The sequence below is a fragment of the Podarcis cretensis genome, assembly GCF_951804945.1.
Source record: "Podarcis cretensis genome assembly, chromosome: 9".
NCBI classification, from domain to species: Eukaryota; Metazoa; Chordata; class Lepidosauria; order Squamata; family Lacertidae; genus Podarcis; species Podarcis cretensis.
Window position 1 is genome coordinate 37,913,921 of NC_137178.1, and position 18,518 is coordinate 37,932,438.

Sequence of the window (18,518 nt, forward strand, 5' to 3'; positions counted from 1 at the left end):
TAAACATACGTCTGGAAGCACACATAGTTAAAGGTCTATAAACCTGCTTCCATGGTTGATGCTTATATTCTTTACAGATCCAATAGATGCTCTTCCAGGCACAGTGATAATATTGGCTAAGTGGTAACAGCTGCCCGGACTAGAACCAGCAGCTTTCATAGAATCAAAGAGCTAGAAGGGACCCTGAGGGCCCTTTGATCCAATCCCCTGCAATGCAGGTATCTTTTGCCCAACACGGGGTTCAAACCCACCACCCTGAGATTGAGAGCCTCATGTTCTACCAAGTGAGCTATCCACAGGGCGCTGTGCAGCTGCCCCGTGTAGTGAGCTGTCAACTTGACCCCACCCATCCAAGCTCAACATTGCACTCTCTTTGTTTGGACAGGGACCTTCTCTGAGCATCAAGGTCTTCCTGGTGTCCCCAACCAAACCCTGCATTCCTTGTCACTGACTGCTGGCATTGTTCCTGAGATCCAATTCCTAGCTTGGTCGCTCAGGTCTGACTTCTCATTCAGTTCTTGGCTTCTGGATCACCTCTGACAACTACTTTCAGCTCAGCCTTGACCCAAGTCATAATATGAGACAATCCAGTTCTCTCACAAAATGTATAAAGAAAATGTTCCTTACATCCTATCAGATCAGTGAGATCTGTCACATTGTGAAGATGGAAAGGGAAATACCTAAACTCTAATTGCAGACCTTACCTTATCAGCACACCTAAGTTTGCTGGTGGAATATAATACAGTCCCTGCCCAACAACGCTATGATTAGTGGTGCTAACACATTCACAATATTAGTGCCAATTTGGGTGAGAAAAATACTACAAATTTGCCTCACTGGATATTTTGCCTGTCTCCAAGTGTCTGCAATATTTAGCTTTCTGTGATTTAGCAAACCAAACAAGGGACAAAATAAGAAATCAGAGGCAAAGGAATTGCTACTTTCAAATAGTGATAAGCTGCTTCAAACCATGTTGCAAATTGCAATGAACAGCTGTTGGTATATAAATGTCTGTGTTTCTGTTGCTATGCACATATGCCGTGAGATATTTATGTTGCACATATTTTCATTTGTGCAGCCCTCGGCAATTAAGATCCATGCCATAAATACGTTTCAGAATAAATATATTTATATAAATATTTGTGGGCACAGGGCCAGATCCTGATCTCACTCTCAGATCATTCTCCCAAATGGCAACTCCCTCCCAGCATTTGCATTAGTGTAACTGTAACGAAGCACCTGCACATAATATCTAAAGTTTATGAGTACAATCCCCTATTTTCAACCCCCACCCCCTGTGGTGTGCCAATCACGAGAGAGCCCAAGCCATAATAGGATATAATAGAAGAAGCACACAATCATAGAAGTGTAGAGTTTGAAGGGACCTTGAGGGCCATGTAAGTCGAACTTCCTGCAATGTAGGAATCTCAATTAGATCATACATGACAGATGACCAGCCAACCTTGCAAGTGTGGTCAAGACATCAATGATGCCGGAAAACCCCCCAGTTTCTTTTGTTATGTATATACTGTTTGTCCACCACAGCACTGCCACTGGTGCAACTTCTGTTCCTTTTAGTGGGGCTGTCCTGGGACACCCACTGTAAGCACCACTAGAAAACAATGGTGGCTCAATAGTAACAGTTCCTGTTGCTTAATGAATTAAGCACAAAGTGTGCATGCCTCAGAGTACAGTTTGTGCACAGAAACTAAAAAGAGCAGCGCGGGAGCCATTATATAGCATCCTCAACATTTTAATTAAATACAGTTACTCTTCCCATTCATACAAAAATTAATTAGGAGACTACTAAACAGACATGACTGGAGGCCTTCAGAACATGACCCTAGTCACGCCTCAGTTATTACAGGGATTTAATCACTTGTCTCTGAAATATAATCCACTCTTGCTAGATGGACCTAAACACACTGCCAGCAAGCTTTGAGGCGGAACCCACTAATAACTGGAAGAGAACAGAGGCCTATCTAACATATCTCCTTTTCTCTCTTGGCAAGACAACAACCCGTGTAGCTAGAGCTACACCCCAGTCAGAAGAGAAAATATGTGCTTTTCTTGTTCTTCATTTTCCATCTCTACCAAGCAAAGCCAATAATGCAAAATAAATAAAGCCAGGAAATTTTTACAATAAGGGAGTCCAGTAACAATGAAGTCAATTTTCTTATGGCAGTGAAATATTCCACATGAACTTCTTCTGCCCATGGTATCTCTAGAACAATCTTTCAAAGACAGGCCACAGCAAATAGGATAAATAATAAGAGCCTTTAAAGACTTTTCTCGCTCAACAATTTCCTTAAGTAGGTGGCCAGATTGTGAAACAATTGCCACTAATGCTTTAACGAGCACACATCCAATAGCAGAAATGGTGTCAGAAGGAGAAGAACAAGAGACTGAGGTTGCTTTTGTAATTTAGCACTCACTTTTCTCCTCTGCCTCTAGCAAAGCTTGGGACTCTGCTATACAGCTACAAATGAAACATTTTAAGTGTGTTGCAAAGTGCATTATACAAATGTGACACTAGATGGTGATGGTGAGCTATGGCAAATTGAATATATTTTTCAAAACTTCCCCCCCCCAAAAAATCACTTTTTTAAAAAAAAAAATCACAGCGTTTTATATATGTTTCTAGATTCCACCTTGGTTAGAAGGGAACACCTTTATAGAATCATAAACATTAACCCTATGCAAGATTTGATACTGCTTATATGCATATATAAATATACAATGTTCTATTTTAATTTTAAAAACAAGCTATTTTAAACACATTTTCAAACATTTCTTTATGAGGAAATTTATCAGCAGATAACAATGTTTGTAAATTAAAAAGGAAAAAAACTGAAAAAGTTACACTGCTCTGAAATATGTAAGCTAATGAAGCAGCAACTATAACAAAGAAGGTAATGCCTTTCCCCTAAAATCCTTTTATTTACTTAGTATCATCCACAAATACATACAGTTTCTTAAGCTAACTCAGCATTTTTTTTATGGCAGTGAAATCTTTTGAGCCAGCGGTTAATTTAAAATCTATTTCTGTTTTCCTCAGAGAAGACTTTACTGTGTTTACTCAGGCTATCTGGATAACCTTGTTGTTCCCTTATTTAAAAACATAAGCACTGGACCCAAAACCTGTTCTACCTGCCATGCCACTTAAACATTCCTGTAGTAGAGAACCATGGTAAGATTTCCGCTTCCTTATAAAATCACAAGTTGTTTGCATCTCTGTCTTCAAAGCGCATTACCGTACAACTGGATCCTTTGTTCAGCTACACATGATCAGAAGGCATGCTTCTGAAGAACAAGAAAATAACACAGAACCCACAGTTTACTACTAGTGTATGATCAAGGGCTTGCTGCAAATGCCATACTATTCAGCCGTATCTAGAAAACCAAGATCAAAGGATTGGCTTTTTGTCTTGACTACCTGTTTATGAAGCTTTTTTAAAAAAGGAATCATCAACAGCTGGCACCTGTGATGTTACAGATCAACAGGTCACTGATTACCTTTTGAAATTCAATTTAAGCATTTCCTTTATCAAGCACATGTCTTACTTAAAAGAATTTAATGCGGAACATTCATGAATATACTGACAGAACCTTTGGTTTGCTGTCCTTGCAATAGCATGAATCTGCCTCACCAATATGCAGAACTCCAGTTGGATCAAGTATTTATACAGGTATACCTCATTTTATTTCACACCACTTTACTGCTCTTCAAAAATATTGCGTTTTTTTTTTAAAAAAGCAAAAACAAATTGAAGGACTTGGAGACAAGGATGCAGAAACCTGTCCTTGCTGCAAAGCAACTTCTGCTGCACCTTATAAGGACATGGGCGCAGCTGCAGGCAAGACCCTGCATCAGAAAAAGATTATGACTTGCTGAAGGCTCAGGTGATGGTTAGCATTTTTTAGCATTAAAGCGTTTTTTTTAATTAAGGTATGTACATTGTTTTTGTAAAACGTAATGCTATTGCACATTTAACAGACCACAGTATAATGTAAACATAACTTTGATATGCAATGGGAAACAAACAAACAAAAATGTGTTACTTGCTTAATTGCATTATTTGCTTTATTGCAGTGGCATGAAGCGAACTCACAATATATCTGAGGTATGCCTGTATTGACTTTAGCCTAGACACCTGTAGCTTACTCTACTTTCTGGCCCCATCAACTGTTCATCAGGGACAAATGGAGACCCTTGCATGCAGCCCATACAATTGATACTCATGGTTTCCTGACCAGTTTTTTAGGCTCTTGACCTGCAATATACCCATTAGGCTGGGGAAGGAGGTGGCAGGGAGAGAAGCTAAATGGTGCATACTGTACAAAGGTGTAAAACTTGCTGTGTGCTTTCCCCTCCTGCAGGTCAAGCCCAGATTTCCATCACCTTTGAGAGTGGGGTGCAATGAATCATGATTCAGCAGCCTGTTTTGATCATTCTTGATACTTTAGAAATGTTTAAAAAACATTGCACGTGCATTTATAAAATCAAATGTATATTCATGACTTTAAGAAAAAAGGAGTAACAATTGTAGTATGTTTGTAATATCACTGATTTCCTGTCAACCTTCACAATGCAGAACCAGTTTCTGCTGTGAACACACAAAAGTGGCTTCCCCTGACATCTGTCCAGGAGAGCAGGTTGGCAGCACATCGCTCTCAGAATCCGGAATCCATGTCCTTCCATAGTCTAATGCCCAACAGTGTGAGTTGCTGCACATTGTCAAAATGAAAGACGAGAACAAAACTCAAAGAAACTAGGACTTAAAGTGTGCTCCCTAACTTAAAAAACCAATGCCATGCTATATATACCAATAGCAAACACATTCTCCAAGTGTGAGTCTTCATGCAGCTCAAACATCATCACCCACATGCAAGAGGAAGGTATCATGAGGGTCTAAAGTTTGAAGAAGTACAAAAAAATTGTTTGAACAAAAACCCTAAATGGGTGGTGGGAGATTGCAGCTTATTCCTCACAAGGCTTCAGTTCCCAGCAACCTTAACAAATTATGGTTCCCCGGTTTCAGGGGTGTGAGAGTTAAATGTACGGTGTGTGCACGCAGCCATTTCTCACTTCTGTGTTGATCCCCATAAGGAGGCATTAGATGCTTGGGAAACAGGATAAATTTTGGGATCTTGGGAGCGACTGCTGCCATTGTTCAGAGCTCCTTTCCCTGCATTCAGCTGCCCTCAATTTGAAATGCATTGAAATGGCATAATAGGATCAGTGGCAATACTGAACAGCCCAGTTTAGCAATCCGGTGTTAATAATTGATAGAGATCTCACATCTGAATTTCCATATGATTTCCTACTTAGATGTCAAGGTCCATCAGATCCAAATATACTGTTTTCCTGCCCAGATAGAGCAAAGAAACATGATATTCCAAGCATTTTAATCTTCACTTTAAATTTAGTTTTTATTCAAGGTTGGGGTTTTTTACCACTTAATATTATCTCTTTCAAGCTCTAATACCAGATTTACAGAAAGGAAATACTATGTATAATTACTTTATTGTTGAGTGAATGACAGATGGGTATCAGATAATGATCTCTCTGAATTACAGTATTGTCTTCTCTCAGAACAATTTTTTTCTCTCCCTCAGCCACCACTCAGACACCATGTGGAAATAATTGCAGTTCTATAGCTTTCTCTCCTTCAATAAACCTTAGAACATTAGTTAGGTGACAACAGCTGAATTTATTTCTCTTTCTGTTGCAGAACTGATACGCCCAGGAAAAAGATCAAGCCATACACAGTTTTGTAGATTTCACTAACACGACGCAGCACAAATATTTTACAGTGGATATTTTAGAAATAATTTTATAAGCAAATACAGTTTTTAAAATATAAAAATAATGCAAAGGCAATTTACAGTGACACTTAACCTTCAAGGTCTGGTGCCTTTGTGGGATGGTGCCTGCTTTGCACCATGATCCAGTGTGGAACATGGCAGAAGATGTTTTCCCAGGCCGGAGCGACTCCAAACTGGCCTCACGCTGGCCTGGGAAGTGGATGCTAGCCTGTCCAACATCTGGCCAATCACAGCCAGGCTGGATGCAGGGCTCTACCCAGGGGGCAGTCCCAACTGAGCCAAAAGGTTTCACTCTAGTCCGCTTCTGGGGTATTTAAACCTGGCCTGCCTCAATAATGAAAAGGCAATTAACAATGTTCATTCATTGTTCCTCCTTGTGCCAGCCAGTTTTTGTCAACCTGGTACCTACTCTCATCAGCCCCCAACAGCATGGAACCAGGTCAACAAAGGCTGGACTTGACTCTAGCACAAAGAAGAAAACTGCAGTGAACTTTGTAAACAATACCTCTAGTGGAATGTATATTTATACTACTGTAAACACTCTTAAAGTTTATTTTACTGACAATATCTGTGCACAAATCTCATCATAATGGATTTGTAAAATGCCACCGCCACAAAAAAATCTGTGATAAATACTTTATGATAAATTTCTGTATTTATCTATAAACACTGCCATGAGATAAATTTTTCCTTATCCAAAGTTCTGCTCTCTTTTCTAACACCGCCTAATCTGTCAAGCTGATAATTATATTCTGTTGTTCAGTTTTCCAACTTAATTATCCAATTTAAATTATTTTCCCTCTGTTTTCAACACTGACATGCAAGACTAATTTGCAGATCACACTAAACTATGTTTAGCAAGATGTGCACAAGCAGGAATTGACCTGCCCTGACTTCAGGGCTCACGTCCCCACCCATTCACAGTGAGGAGGAGGACTTGGGCAGTTTTAAGTTTCACTTTTAAGGTTGGATTGTTGTGTTGTTCCAGTTTCAGAAACCACAGTTTGAAGTTTTGAAAGTGACCAGAGTTTGTTTCAAGCCAAGATCCCTTGTCCAGATGACATTTCAAGTTGAGATTCAGAGGAAGAGAAAAGCTGCTCAAGGTTTCTCCCAACTGCATGAGGCTCCAAGGCATGCTGTGACTTCTTCATGTGTCACTAAACCATGGTTTAGAAAGATGTGCAAACTGAGAATGGCAATTAAGTACCAAGGACACAGTGGGCAGCCTTACTTCCTCTACAACATAAAGTATGTTAATTTATAACATCTCTGTTTTGTAACATTATTATTCAATCTCCAATTACCCTTTTTTAACAAAAGAAAACAAAAACCTCTTCAGTTTCCAGACTCATTCCTTTGATTACTATATAGCTGACATAAATCTTATTCCCAATCTTGGCTGTTTTTATGTTTGAAATAACATGCAAGTGGAAAAAAAACCTACTTTCTAGTATGAATTATAATGGCATGAATAGTATGCATAATTAATTTAATCTTCATTTGAGATTTGCCAAACACATGTCATTTCTTAGCTGGATATGTTGGAACACTTTAGGAAGATGTGCACAACTTGAATACTAATTTGATTTGTCTAATTTTTCATTTATCACTCATTAAAATCTTCTGCCACTATTAATTTTCCCTCCCTCCACTTATCTGAATTTCTAACTAATCTCTCTGTTACTTTGTGTGTGAACAGACTAATCTTCACATCTTTTTTTAGCAGTGAAAATGTACCCTTCATGAAGTCCTTTACTTGAAAGATCTATCTAACAACTCTTAACCATAAGTAAAAAAAAATAATCAAAGTTTTCTCCTTTTAAAGAAAATGTGATGTGGGAAAGGAACGATAAGTACAGATAAACCTTTTGCTGCAAGTTTTGGATAATAAAAAGGGCTACTGCTACTCTATGCTTTGATATGCATTTCTGAAATGTTATTACTATATATTTGGGTTACTTCCTATTTCCAACCCTTTAACAGTCTTGATATCTTCATTTGCGTTCGGTCTAACACAATACATAAGCAAATCTTCCAAGTATGCTAGCATATTGCCACTTTCCATACTTCTAATCCAAATATCATTTCCTAGTTTTGTACCTTATCCCCTGTTCCTTTTCCCATATAAGATTTTTTTCAAGTAGCCTGAAGGTCTCATCTAAATTTTCCTGTTTTAGCTTCAGTTGTTTTTAACCTTTCGTCTTCTATATTGCTTACCTACTATTTCAACATTTTATCTATAGCAGCAATATGTCCTCAATCCTTGTTAGTCTATTACTGAATTTATTTTCTGTTCCTTCAATTGTCTTCATGCTCCCTCCCCAATGCACTCACGTAGCTCCACACTCCAAAATGAAAGAAGCTTTTTCATGTTTGTCCAACATGGCTCAGAACTGCTGGAGTTCCCCTGCAAATGCCTGCACTCAGAAGATTCCTCTCCAAAGAAAATCCTACATGCCAAATAGGTTTTTTTAAGAATACAGTAATCCAGAAAACACTTGTAAGCGCTTTTAACAGTTGCCTCACTTTAAGCAAAGCACTGAAACCCACAACTGGTCAGCTGAACTACTTACATGCTTAATACTGTGCACAAATGAAACAGAAGACAGACAGCTCTATGCCGAAGTCAGACAAGCAGACTATCCTGACGCCAATACAAGTTGAGATAAGAAACACACTGTGGAACATTAGTTATTGTGCCCATTAATGTCGTTAGTTTTGAGACAAGTACACAGCATGGGAAGCTGCTTCATCCGTTGTTGCCAAGTGGACTTTTCAGGAAGTCAAGGAAACCCTGGCCTTCAAAGTCTGGGAAAGAAAGTAATTCTCTTCTTTTCACAATGGCTTAATTCCCTCTTTATTCTGCTTTCCTGTTAAGCAAGATAGGATAAAGAAGCAGGGATGCAATGCAAGTGGAAAATATAATGGCCTTTGGACAAGTTCTGTCTAGTTAAAAGGCCATTATGGCTTGATTAACTCCACTCACTGGGGATTTCTCTGGCCCATTCTCTTCCTTTCTCCGCTGAGGAAACAAAAATATTGTCTTTCAGCCTATTTGTTTGCTAGTATCTGTCCCAAGTCCTTGAATTTCTGGAGAGTATGCAATCAGCATTTGATCAAAAAGTTGTTTTCTAGTTTGAATTAACACCAAAATGTCATTTAAAACCAAGTGGTAGGTTTTGATATTTGCACAGAGAAAGTCGGCCTCAAAATATTTATTGTTCAAGGAAGTTAAGTGCCCATCATTTAATGGGCACTGCTGAGAGTCTCGGGGGGGATGAGGAGAACTGATGTACACTCACACCTATTAAAAGAATAAATGCACTGTTCCTGATCTTACACATTAGATATTACACAAAGCCTGTTCAGAGTGTTGATAATGAAAAAGGATTAACTCGTTGTTTTGTAAAGACCTGAATTTAAAAGCCTTCTTTCATAACGAGAACCAGTTCTGTATTCTTACGAAATCCTTTTACAAACCTCTGGCATTATGGCACACTGACCAACTTTTTAACCTGCATAAATTTGCATTTTTAATTGACACTTCACAGACATGAACGTACGTCTCATCTTTTAAAACACACATCAGCTTGGGGTTCATAAGACTTATTGTGTTGTATTCAGGGTTCCTCCCATGCTGGGATCCAGCAGAAGCCTCTGCTGAAGAAAGGAGGGAGGAGGCAACTGCCATTAATTCCTCCCTCCTCTTGCACTATCTACAAACAACTTTTCAGGGGCCACAAGTCATTGCATGGGGAAGGAGGAGTTAGCAAAAGTTGTCCTCCCTGCCTCCCCCCCCCCGCTTTCTGCCACTCACAGAACCCTAAAGCCAACCAATTGTAAATGCGCCTCAGACAGGAGTTGTCTGGAAATTTCATTTTGTAATAGGAAAAGAAAAGGATTCTTATAACCTGATCTTCAATGCAGCCACTTTGAAGTAAGCGGAATATAGAAATGATGAAGGATGCTTACTTCCATAAGTGTGCACAGCTGCAACATTACAGAAATCCAAATTAAAAAGCAACAAGTCCAGGCAACATATTGTTATCATTGGGTTGGATTCAGTTGAGGTTAGCTGCACATATGTCCCATTCTTCTGAATGGGAACTGAAATCATGACTATCATTTCACGCTGCTTCCAATAAGGCCTTAGGTTCAACTCACAATCCAGAACTAACCCATTTTGTTTCCATAGAATATAACATATAGTGCATATAATTCTATCTAAAATGTGGAATTTTCTAAGTGGGATGGGGTTATTCAGGAACAAGGAACAGCTTACTGAAATACTTGACTAGGGCCTCAATCCTGATCATAATATATCTAGCTAAAATAAGAAAAACATGAAAAATGCACTTAGTACTATAAAGTTTGATGAAGCAGGTCTCTGATGTGGACCTTTCTACTCACCATCATCTCTGTCAGCTAAAATGGTTACTTTGGTGCTGGGGAATTCCGTTCCAATTTGTCCGCCCATTGGCATACTTAATGTGACGTTGAAAGTTTCATCTTCCTCATAAAGCGAATCATCAATAATGATGACACGGCAGGTTTTCTCCGTCTCATCCTTGTCAAAGCGAATGAGGCTAGTATGGTCTTCAGGACGAGAAATGTAGTCTGAGTAAGACAAGACAGTGGAGGGAATCGTGCCTGTGGCAGATCCTAAAAAAGGGGGTAGCAAAGGAATGAAAAGCATTAGAATGATGAGAACAATAACTTTGAGCAGCAGAATATTAAATCATCCTTTCCCCTCCAACTCCAATCTTCAGTTTTTTCTAAAAAATAAAAACCCCACTAGTTATGAGCCTAAAAACCCCCTCATTCTCTCTGCTTAATATGAATGACATGATCATGACTTTTCATAATGTGCCAGTTTCCTGTTCTCCACAGCTATGGTTCATCCCCCAAGCAACCACTTTTGCTGGTTTCAGGGGCTTATCAACGCTGCCCAGACTACTTGTGGGGCAGGCCAGTGGCCGCCATGGACTGGGAATGGGGAGGAGCTTCTCACGAGCTTTTGTGAGGGCAACGACATATCATGTGGCTCACTGGGCTCTCACAAAGCAGCAGGGTGGTGGAAACCTTTGAAAGGACCAGCCACCATCCTTCTCATCTTTGGTCCTTCTATCCTTGGGCAGAGGTAAACTTGGATCTCTTGCATTTGCAAACTGTGGAGCCTTTCCTGTAGTTTTACCATTTTCCTTGCTTCTAGCAAACAATGTTTGCAGGAAAATATGGCTACAATAGATGCCTGGTCTCATGGAATTAACCATAAGAAGAGCTCTTAATCATAGAAGGGTTTTTCTGTTCTTCTTTTGGTTTCCAAACATTCATCAGGTGACAGTCAACTTTTCTTCTGCAACTATGAATGCTGAAATTCTTACAAGTCAAACATGTTCTTTTCCAAGTTAGAAATTACACTCACTGAAATTACAGGCAGGATAAGTCACAAGGACGAAAATTGCAATAGGGAAAGCAGTCAAATTCTGCACTAGTTACCATTTATCTTTTAAGGTATGCATTAAATTTGCTATGAACACCTCTCCCCACCAGAAAATCTGGCTGTGTGTAGCACAGTACTGTATAACAAAATCAATCTGTGTGCGAGATCAACTGTAGTTTTTCACTAAAAGGTTCATAGTTTGAACAACATAAATTATTTTCTTGTCACTGCTTGCTGTATGTCTTAATATCTTCAAATTAATAGCCACAATAGCAAATGAATTGGCTTCACCAAAATTATCATTATCTTGCGGAAAGATATATTAGTCTTTGAAATACTTTTTTACATGCACCACTGCTCTACCAAGTCACATTATGCTTACCATCAGTGAAGCTGCAGATGTACAATCAAAGGTATTTGTGTGTACTATTATATACATATTTCAACTTTCCCCTGAAGCAGCCACATGTAGCAAGATTCAAACATTGTTGTAATAGAATTAAATTCATTGTAAAAGCTATAAATCTGTGTATCTGGTACACAATGTAGTACCTTGATAAGAAAAAATATCCCCCTCCCCCCATCATACTTCTAAAGCACATTGAAATGTGTTTTAAATGTATGATATGTAGACAGCCAAAGACAAAAATCTAGAGGGTTTTCACAAGCCATTTAAGACTCAATTCAAAAAGAGTCAAATCCTCTTTAAAACCAATATGGAATATTTGAATATTTGCTTTCAAAATCATATTCTGTTAAATTATTCTTCTGCTGAAGGGGTGCAAGGGCCCCTTCTAACATTAGGTAGGTGGCAAACAAGAGAGTCACCTCAATCCAGCATGATGGGCTGGGACAGTGCTGCTCACCTTACCGCTAGTTGCCTGCATCACTGCTGCATACTGGGATGAAATGGGGGAGCAGGGAGGTAGTGGTGAGGCTGGGATGGTGCAAATGCACTAGTAGGAGACGACTGGCTCTGTTAGTGCATTTTCAACACACAAACCTCCCTGGCCTCCCTCTATCCCAGTATGCAGACGCAACACAGGTGATTGCAGGTCAGGTAAGCCTTGCTGCCCCACCCTGGGGCCTGTTACTGAGGATACTGATCTCTGAGCAGTAGGGACTCAACTTATGGAACACCCAGCACAAAAATATTTGCTTGGTACTGCATTTTATATTTTAGGTGCCAAACCAAAACTGCTTTACTCTGCTGGAAATTTATTAGGATGGCTGCTTTGCTGTTATATTATCACTTTTTCAGTTTTAAGCTGGATTTTACAGTTTGATATTTTATTGACTCTGGTATTGGTATTTAGTTTTTCCACTCAGTAAGAGGGATAAAAGTTATTTTAAATATATCTTTCACAAACAGTTTGCTAAAAATAAAATGTATTTCAGAACATTAAAGATGCTCGTTTCTGAAGTTTGAAATGTTAATACTTTAAATATATATTTCCAGTACATGCAATATTCCTGAATTATAGTTTGAGCCCTGTACAAAGAGACTGATATTCAAATCTCAAACTGCAGTGTTTATATCATACCCAAACTAGAGGATCGGTCAAATAAGGTTATCATATATGCTCAAGTGACATGATATACTCAAGTGAAACTATTCTATAGCCTTTTTGAAGATAGAGTGTGTTGTGCTGTCAAAAGTGGGTCTTTGGGGCTTTTGACTCATTTTACTTAGGAACTGAGAGTAGTGTATAGAGCAACAATTAGGATCACTGCACAAATGTGTGGTAGCAAAATGCTTAGTTTTGTTAAAGCCAGAGATGTTGGCAGCTTACAAGGCTGCAAAATTCCAAGCCACCCTTGAAGATTTTCTGTGCGCCAGTAAACAACAAAAGGTGGAGTATGGGAAGAGCAAATGGCATTAAGGCTCTGTAATAACTCACTGATTAAATAACATATGACCTTTGAATTCTTGACTTTCAAAAAGATTCCTGCAAGGCACTAAGGTTATTTTTTTTAAAGAAAGAAAGAAAGAAAGAAAGAGAAAAAACCAAACGAAGACTGGCAACACAGAAGCAAAAGACTTAAAAAAGAAAACTTTGGGAATCCCAAATGCAGGGAACCCAATACTTCACTTCCATTTTCATGCTTCCAGACCATGCAGGTTGTGGCTCTCCCAAGCTGATCAGCTGCTAGAGGACTTCCTTGGTAGAAAAAAATAGAGCCTCATCATTAATGAGGGTCAACAAACTTCATGCGATGTTGGAAATGGATGAATGCATTATTATTGTAAAAGCTATTTATATTTGTTTGTTCATCTGTTTGTTTAACAGGCTGTTAGACCACTTTTTAGGCAAAGCATGCCCCTCATGCAGTTTAAAACTGCATACAATACAAATCCACAAAAATTCAAGAATAAAATCATTAAAATACTGTATCCAATAAAATAGAAAATTCCATCCAAGCTGCATAAACTAGCATACTATACAGTAAAAGGAAAAATAACCCTGATAGGTCTAAAAGACAACATCCAATTTACAGACCTTAAGTAGCCCTCAAGGGTCATGATAAAAAAGCATATATCCTAAAGGCCCATTTTAATTTTTTTTTTGGGGGGGGGGGAAGCCTTGCCTGCTCTCACTTGGATTTGAATTCCATTATTTGGGGAGCACCACTGAAAAGGCTCGATTTCATTATACACCAACCTAATTGTAATTTAAAGGCAGGCATCTCAACAGGGCTGCAGAAGCACATCTTAAGGTACAGACAGCATGATATGGCTGAAGGTGGTTCTTAAGGTAAGCTGGTCCTAAACCATTTAAGGCTTTAATGGTCTTCATCTGCACTTTGAATTGGGCCTGAAAACGTACTGACAACTGGTGTGGCTGGCTCAGTACTTGTGTAACATACTCTGCCTGCTGCGCTCAAACCAGTAGGCAAGTGGCAGAATTCTCCACTAGCTGAAATTTCCAAACTATCTTCATAGGTGGCATGACATACAATGCATAACAGAAGTATAACCTGGAAGTCACTGGAGCACTTACAACAGAAGCAAGGTTCAACATCTTCAGATAGGCTGGCATGCAGTTGAAGATGGCAGAAAGCACCCCTAGACACCACCTGCGCTTCCGCAGTTAGCACCATGTCCGAAATCACACCCAAGCTGTGAAACTGGACTTTCAGGGAAAGTGCAAACCCACCTCAGACCAAGTAAACACCTCCAGCCTCATGCAATAGAATGTTCTCCTCATCTCTCTTCCCTCTAAATCTGTTATGGGGGCTGCTCCAACCCTCTGGAGAAAATCCGGTGATTGGGAGGGACAACATGTGTGATGGCAGGAGATAATTACCTTGCATAAGCTGAATCCATTCTGCTTTTGGAATTATTTAGTTCAATACCACTCACAGTATTTGGGCAGGGTGGGCACATGTGTGGAAATCATGGAAGAACATTCTATCATTTGAGCTCCCACTTGGAATCTGAAGTGGCAGAGCCAAGATACAAGTTTTCATTCTCAGTGAGAATGAAGCTAACATCACTTCTGCCATATACAAAAACCCTAGGTGACAAAGGCATCTTAGGTGTACTCTCTCACAGACACATTTTTGTTTATTTTTAAGTAGAAGCTCCCCTGCACTACATGAGAAGCTGTTTTCTCTCAAGTGTCACGAGGCAGTTTTCAATGGGGTACAAGGGAATTAAATGCGCCACTGTGGCACAGACTTCAAATGCTTCTTATACTGACAATGAGGGGAGAAACTTCAAGCCTCATTATAGATGTGACATAAATATAATTCTGTTACAATAATAAAAGAAATGTTTGCTTTTCTCTGAGCTCCAATGGAAGGTTCTTCATCTGGTCTCCCCTACCCACCCTGCCCCCGTTGGCTCACTGTAAGAGAATGTGGCCATTAGCAAATCCTAATCTTGAAGTTAGCCCTTATCTTTGGTGTGGGGGCCAGGAAGCTGCCTCATATAAACTAAGATGCTTTCCCTACAATCTGTTGAAGAGCAGCACGTACTTTAAAAAAATCCCATTCCTCAACCACCCTCATTCCCAAATCTTATGTGGAGGCATATTTTTTATCTTTTGCATTTGGGGAGCACAAAATGTTGGGCAAGAAATGGCAGGAATGTAAAGAAGAATGGTTATCTCTAGAAAGGGCAAATATACAAAGAAAGGAATTTATCTGCAGCAGCGGGTTTTCTTTTCAATTAAAACAGAATTTAGACTAAGGCACTTAAAAACCAAACTTGGTTGTTGCTGATATTAGCTCTGTCCTGTTGGTTTTATCATGTACTGCTGTTTTATGCTATATTTAGGTTTCATGCTTTTAACTTTTATGCAAGTTGTTCCACTGTTAGAAAACCAAATAACTTTCATTATTAGACAGTATATATAGAAAATAGATTAATAAAAATACTGGGTTGTATTGCCTCCAACAAACTCATCCTGTTAGTGCAAAGACTTCCACTTTCACAGACTCCTGTCCTTACACCTCCCCCTACATCTGCTCTTGAGGGCTGGGGGCACCCAAACAACAGATTCGGGGGGGGGGAGGGGTGCTCAATGGAAGAAGGGATATTCCATTGCACAAGCAGAAGTCCTTGCATGAATGGAACAGCTCTGTTGAATACAGCCCCACAGATAGTACAGCCCAGTGCCCGTTTGCTCAGACATAAATGCAGATTACTTCTAAGCACATGAGTTTAGGCGTACTTGGAATTAAGTGCCATTGACTCAAGTGCAACTTCTCTAGTTTGAACTGGTCTCAAAGTCCCAGTTACAAATTCTTAAATGGGTCATCCTGATATTTATAGAGAAGTAATGCAAGCTCAATATACACAGCATATAAAAAGATCCACTCCTTTTTTGACTGCATTCCATTCACAGAATCCATAATTCGTGCCGGGTGGGGTGGGGTGGGGTGGGGGGGACAGCACAACCCTTCCAATATGTTTCGGAAGAGTCTTTTTTATAATTAATTTTTTTTTTTTACATATATTTCCATACATAACATCTAATACACAAAAGTAAATAAAACTTTTGGCTGCTTAAGCCTGTGACTTCCTTCCTCCCCGACTGAAGGCGTTCAAACCTATTCTCTAAATACTGCATTCTCCTATATTTCTTAATACTATTAAATCTCATAAATATTAAATTAGCTATAATTAATAAGTAGTAGTTTTAACCTTACAAAACTTCTTGTAACCCTTCGGAAGGGTCTTGACCCGACAAAGAGCTGTCCAGACCTTCAAGTTCCTCTCACGGTGACCGTTTAGAAATCTACTGTGCTTTTCAAGAGAAATTGCAATATAAAAAGGAGACCTCCAATGCAATCCTGTCTGTCTACTCCTAAGTAAGCCTCACTGAGTTTAACAGGATTTACTCGCTAAGTGTGCATACGACTGCAGCCTGCATGACCTGCTATCAATCAGCAAGCTTACACTCTCAGCACTATCTCTATAAAGGCCACCAAGCAACCCCAGCATAAAAGTCTGCAATGGCAAAGCAATCTAATCTCTGTAAAAAGTGGCTATGGACCTGTTTTTTAAAATGCTTTCATCTTCCTATTACATCCCACAGCTGTGCTAGCATACTTAACATCTGAAACTGACCAACAGCTGTCATGCTTCACCGAAACAACTTGACTAGCTGTCTAACCCATGGGGCATAAATCTTTCAGCACGTGCACCATGCAAAAAGGGAGTGCTTCCTAATAAGGAAACTAGGAATTAAAAAAAAAAAATCACCTAGCATATATTTTCCACCAGCTCTCCCACAAAGATATGAATAAGTGGAACAAAAAAACCCCATAACGAATATCCAAAGAATATTATACTTGAACACCCAGCATAAGTTTCTGCATATATTTTATATCACTTGTATTTAGCATGTAGCAGTTCATTTTCAAAATAATTATTTTATAAGTCATTTTACATGAGTAGCTGAGCCCATGACCAAACTATTATCTCAGCAGTAAATCCCACGGAGTTCTGTGGGCCTTAAGCAAGTGCAGGACTGCAGTTTGAGTGAAATATACAGATAATTGGATTTGATATCCCGCTTTATCACTACCCAGAAGGGACGCAGGTGGCGCTGTGGGTTAAAGCCTCAGCGCCTAGGGCTTGCCGATCGAAAGGTCGGCGGTTTGAATCCCTGCGGCGGGGTGCGCTCCCGCTGCTCGGTCCCAGCGCCTGCCAACCTAGCAGTTCGAAAGCACCTCCGGGTGCAAGTAGATAAATAGGGACCGCTTACCAGCGGGTAGGTAAACGGCGTTTCCGTGTGCGGCTCTGGCTCGCCAGAGCAGCGATGTCACGCTGGCCACGTGACCCGGAAGTGTCTCCGGACAGCGCTGGCCCCTGGCCTCTTAAGTGAGATGGGCGCACAACCCCAGAGTCTGTCAAGACTGGCCCGTACGGGCAGGGGTACCTTTACCTTTACCTTTTATCACTACCCAAAGGAGTCTCAAAGCGGCTAACATTCTCCTTTCCCTTCCTCCCCCACAACAAACACTCTGTGAGGTGAGTGGGGCTGAGAGACTTCAGAGAAGTGTGATTGGCCCAAGGTCACCGAGCAGCTGCAGGTGGAGGAGCAGGGAATCGAACCCAGTTCACCAGATTACGAGTCCACCGCTCTTAACCACTACACCACACTGGCTCCCTTTTTTCTTTAAATTCTTGTGGGAATAAATTCTTGTAGGAATTTATTTTTTTATTAAATTATTATCCCACCTTTCCTCATAAAGGGGTCCAGGGCTGCAATAACAAGTAGTAAAACATTTTTTAAAAATTAAGCACCTAAGATATTTGATCTGAATATTTTAAGGAAACCTGAAACCTAATGTATTTACCTAATATTGCCACATAAATTATCTCATTAGGTATCTGATACTATGTTTTTGTTATGATCCGATTAACCTGTTTGCCACAAAACCTGTACACAAAAGGAAAAAAAGTTGGTTTAACTGGATCGCATTTCCTAGCAAATGAAAATAAAATAATATTTTAGAGCAAATCTGCCCAGTCACTTAATGTATGTTTGTATCTGCTTTAACTATATTCCAGGATGAATATATGCCACGCATATTGCAAATTCTGCTGTATGATGCAAATACGTCACAAGTCATTCCTAGGCTGTAGAGGCACTACGACAGTCAGTGGCAGTGTGTCATGTTTCAACGCCTAAGGCAAAATGGGAGTGTGCCGCTGTACTGCCCCACACTGCCAAAGCATCCCTTACCTGTGCTGGCGATTTCCAGAAAGATCTAATGAGATCTTTTGGCA

The 18,518-nt window shown here is 39.8% G+C and overlaps 1 protein-coding gene across 2 annotated transcripts in view; it reads right to left on the reverse strand.

Annotated features, from left to right (window-relative positions):
* The window catches only part of FREM3 (FRAS1 related extracellular matrix 3), an 85,503-nt gene that overhangs the window by 26,112 nt on the left and 40,873 nt on the right, over nt 1-18,518 (reverse strand). For both annotated transcript variants that reach the window (XR_013842110.1, XM_079989469.1), the window contains exon 6: nt 10,240-10,491. Coding sequence is in view for 1 of the 2 variants with exons in the window: in XM_079989469.1 (XP_079845595.1) it covers nt 10,240-10,491 (252 nt within the window). In the remaining variant the exon portion in view is untranslated. The remainder of the gene's footprint in view (nt 1-10,239; nt 10,492-18,518) is intronic.